Source organism: Cyclopterus lumpus, chromosome 5 (assembly GCF_009769545.1).
Source record: "Cyclopterus lumpus isolate fCycLum1 chromosome 5, fCycLum1.pri, whole genome shotgun sequence".
NCBI lineage: Eukaryota > Metazoa > Chordata > Actinopteri > Perciformes > Cyclopteridae > Cyclopterus > Cyclopterus lumpus.
Genome location: NC_046970.1, coordinates 8,921,222 through 8,924,933, shown reverse-complemented (window position 1 = coordinate 8,924,933; position 3,712 = coordinate 8,921,222). Strand labels below are relative to the sequence as shown.

Sequence of the window (3,712 nt, the reverse complement as noted above, 5' to 3'; positions counted from 1 at the left end):
TGCATGTATTCAGGCATGAGGGAGAGAGTTTTAGTAATTAATAATTTTCATCTCAGTTTTATTGTCATCACCAAATTGATCAGACAGAGAAATATAGTGTCAGAATATATTTTTTTGGCTTTTGTTTTCAACAAATCCAATACATGGCTTCTCATAATTCCATGTTAAATTCACAAATACATCAACCAATAATAAATAAATAATCTTCAGAATTGGTAAATAAATAGTTAAATAAATTAATAAATACACAAATATTTTTTCTTAACGCATAAGATATGTTTGAGGTAAATTAAGAGCTCGTTGGCATATAAAATAATACTGGCATGTAAATTATTGCAATTTCAATTAATAAAAAACAATATAAAATATCCTATACTTGTGAACAACACTGAGATTTCTTATGAATTTCATACATAATTCCTGAATAATTTCAAGTGAGGTTATTGCTTATATCAAAAGGCAGGATTATGATGCATGCATGTAAAAGCCTGAGAAGAAGCTTTTCTCTGACTTTGTTTGTATGAACTATTAAAAAGCGTATAAATAGAAATGAAAAAGATGAATACGTCCCGATCAGTCCTCAGAGCTGCAGTCGTCCTCCGGTTGGTGCTCCTTGAAGCAGGCCGACTCGTAGTGCTTATTCAGGTAGGACTTGAGTGCAAAGCTCTTGCAGCAGCGTTTGCAGGAGTAGTGCTTAAAGGCCGAGTGCGTCTGCATGTGGGCGCGCAGGTTGGAGCGGTCGGCGAAGGCCTTGCCACAGTGGGCGCAGGCGAACGGTTTCTCCCCGGTGTGGGACCTCATGTGGCCCTGCAGAAGCCACGGTCGACTAAAGGCTTTGCCGCACACCGTGCACTCGTGCTTCAGGTCGTGGGTCAGCATGTGCATGGCCAGCGCCGGCATGGACACGTAGACCTTGTGGCAGGTGGTGCACTTCCTGGCCTGCTGGCTGTCCAGGCTGCGGTGAGTCTGCTTGTGTCTGCTCAGATTGGAGGACGTGGCGTAAGACTTGCCACACTCGCCGCACACGTGGCGCCCTTTGGATTTCCCTTTGGCGGGGCTGCAGTCCGCCGAGCCGACGCCCTCGCTGCTGTCCGACTGGCTGCCTCCCTTGCGAGGACGCCTCTGGCTGGGCCTCCGGCGGGAGCGGCCGTCTGACACGAGGAAGGCACCGATGCCACACACCTCCAACTCAGGGCCACTGCCGTCCGACTCAACTGTGCCGCTGGAGACAGGACTGTCCGGATGCTCCATGTCGTGGTCGGAGAACTCCTCCCCGCCGCTGCCACCTGGGGAGTACAGGGGCAACGAGGAAAGCCCAGTCTGCTCATGACCTGCCTCCTTTGTGCTCTGCAAAGCTGAGGGGATGATGTAATCGTGGATGTAGCCTGGGAAAGGAAAAATACAATGTATAAAGAGATTGAACATTGTCATGATTCTGATAACCTCTGATGAAAAGTGCCCTCTTACCCAAACCCCTAATCAATACGAATCCTATACAGGAAGCTATTTGTAAGAGCAAGGTTCAGCAAGCTTTGTGAATGAAATATTAATGAGTCTTTGGGTGCACAGTTCTGCCCCAATCAATACTTCCACTGGCTTCAACAAGTGCTATCATAGGGAAGGAAAAAAAAGAAGGTGAAAGGCGCATTGTGGCTGAATATGAGTCTTAACACAATGTGCTGACATTGACAAAACAGTCAGCAGTACTTTGGCTGCCCATCGATCCACCTGTCGCCGCCTCGCAGCAGCACGTCTAAATCTGGAAGGGGGAGCAGGGTGATCAAAACAGAGCGTCTCAGCAGTGAAATCCCCTCAATCACTAAATCATTTTAATCAGATCATTCCCCATCTGTGGCGTTTTTGAGAGCATTCATGAGTATGGTGAGGGGGAGATTGAGTGACAGGTGGGGAGGACTGCGATTTGGCAAAGAGGGATGGGAGGGAGAGTGTGTGTGTGTTTGGTGGTGGTGGGGTGGGGGGGATCTTGACAGCAGTCAATGGTATATTGAGCCCACTCCCCCCAACCCACCCACCCACACACAAACACACCCACACACACACTGGAACACAAAGGGAAGCAGACAGCTGGCATCCTAAATCTGGGGGACAAATGATTCAACTCGAACACAAGATCTGTGATGCTGGTGGTGGAGGGGTGTGTGTGTGTTGCGTGTGTGCGTGTGTGTGTGTGTTGGGGGGAGATCTGCTCAAAGCGCACATTTCTTTGGATGTTTCTCAAAGCCACACACACTCGCACGCGCACACCAGACACACGCAAAATATTGTTTGTATTGCAGGGTTGCTCTGCACATCCTGCCTCCGTGTAGAAGTCCCGCGGAGGAGGAAAATCTACTGTCTGCCAATGCACTGCTCATGTTGCACTTTATTGAATTACCTGCAGCACTCTCTATTTCCCAGTCAATACCCATCTTCTAAAAACCCTGTTCCATCACCTCTCGCTGCTCCACATATGGATTGTGTTGCTGCAATCCTACTCCCTGTGGCTATCTAACATCCTGCAGGATCAGATGGAGAGAGATGGAGAGATGAGGAGGGGGTTGGGGGGGATGATGAGAGGAGAGACTCAAGGGCAACTGCACCATCTAAGGACAACACAGTCCCATGTGGCTATCTGCTTTCTCCCGAGTGTTTTTTTTCTTTCTTCTTTTTTCTAGTTGGACCTGACAAAGGCTTGCATCAGATGAAGAGCCTGATGCGCGTGTACACGTATATCTCATCATTCGTGTGCACAATAGTATTTAAAGCCAAAGGCCGCTTTGTGATCTGGTTGGATTATTAAGCAGATTGAGCTGGCGTGACCTGAATACTATTTAGCATCCGCCGAGTTAGAAAACAAAAGTCCTGAGGCGCACGGAAGGGGGAGCAAGCAATGCCTGTGTTTTTTTTTTTGGTGGTGGTGGTGGTGAGGGGGGGGGGGGTTCCCAGAGCGATTAGGTAGCGAAGACAACAACATGAACAGCGTTGCATGGATCCCTGTCTGTTTATCTTTGCCTTTTTTTACCGTTTCTGTGCTAAAGACCGTATTTATCATCTCCAAATGAGGAAATCAATAGCTACCAGCCAGCAGACACAACAAGTTCAAAACACAACTGCAGAGAGAAACTCACCATTTTCACTCAAACGCACCGCCAAGTTGGTGGCCGACTCTGTGATGGCATGTGTGACAGTGTGCGAGTCGTCCCAGTGCTTCTGGTGCTGATGGTAGTAGTTGGAAGACGAGAAATCGTGAACCTTCGGCTGCTTCACCAAAAAGGAACGTGGCATTTTTTCCCCCTGATTTAAAAAGAAGAAAAAAAAATGCTACTGCTAGAGCCTCATAGAAAACCAGGCTGATGAAAAAAAACTAAAAAGAGGAAAAATGTGCTGAGGTTCCAAGCGGCCTTCTCGAAAAAGGCCACACAATCTGTGGACTCAAAGGTTTAAAGCCAGAGAGGAGAAAGAGAGAGAGAACATGTAGTGAAAGCAGCATACAGAGAGAGAGAGAAAGCAGAGGACAGGAAGGATGGAGAGGAAGACAGAAAGTGGCGAAGGAGAAACACAGGCAGAGAGAGAGAGAGAGAGAGAGAGAGAGAGAGAGAGTGAGAGAGAAAGAGAGAGAGATGGCTGGACTAGCTGAGCTCAGCACTACTGCAGCCTTTTATATGTGGGGCACAAGCCCCAAAGATCAGGTGGTGCTTTGGAAGAGGGAGCT

The 3,712-nt window shown here is 47.7% G+C and overlaps 1 protein-coding gene across 1 annotated transcript; it reads right to left on the bottom strand.

Moving 5' to 3' along the window:
* Positions 1–573: 573 nt before the first annotated feature.
* On the bottom strand, positions 574–3,285 carry LOC117731289 (transcriptional repressor scratch 2-like). The gene is made up of 2 exons (XM_034533536.1): positions 3,129–3,285; positions 574–1,385 (listed from the first exon to the last, which is right to left on the bottom strand). The coding sequence occupies exons 1-2, from the start codon at positions 3,283–3,285 to the stop codon at positions 574–576; spliced, it is 969 nt and encodes a 322-aa protein (XP_034389427.1).
* Between the last annotated feature and the right edge of the window lie 427 nt (positions 3,286–3,712).

Bases quoted from the DNA above. Each gene is read 5' to 3' on its own strand.
- LOC117731289 (XM_034533536.1), bottom strand. From the start codon at position 3,285: ATGCCACGTTCCTTTTTGGTGAAGCAGCCGAAGGTTCACGATTTCTCG. The intron at 1,386-3,128 runs GTGAGTTTCTCT...TTCCTTTCCCAG, and splicing joins GGTGCGTTTGAGTGAAAATG to GCTACATCCACGATTACATC.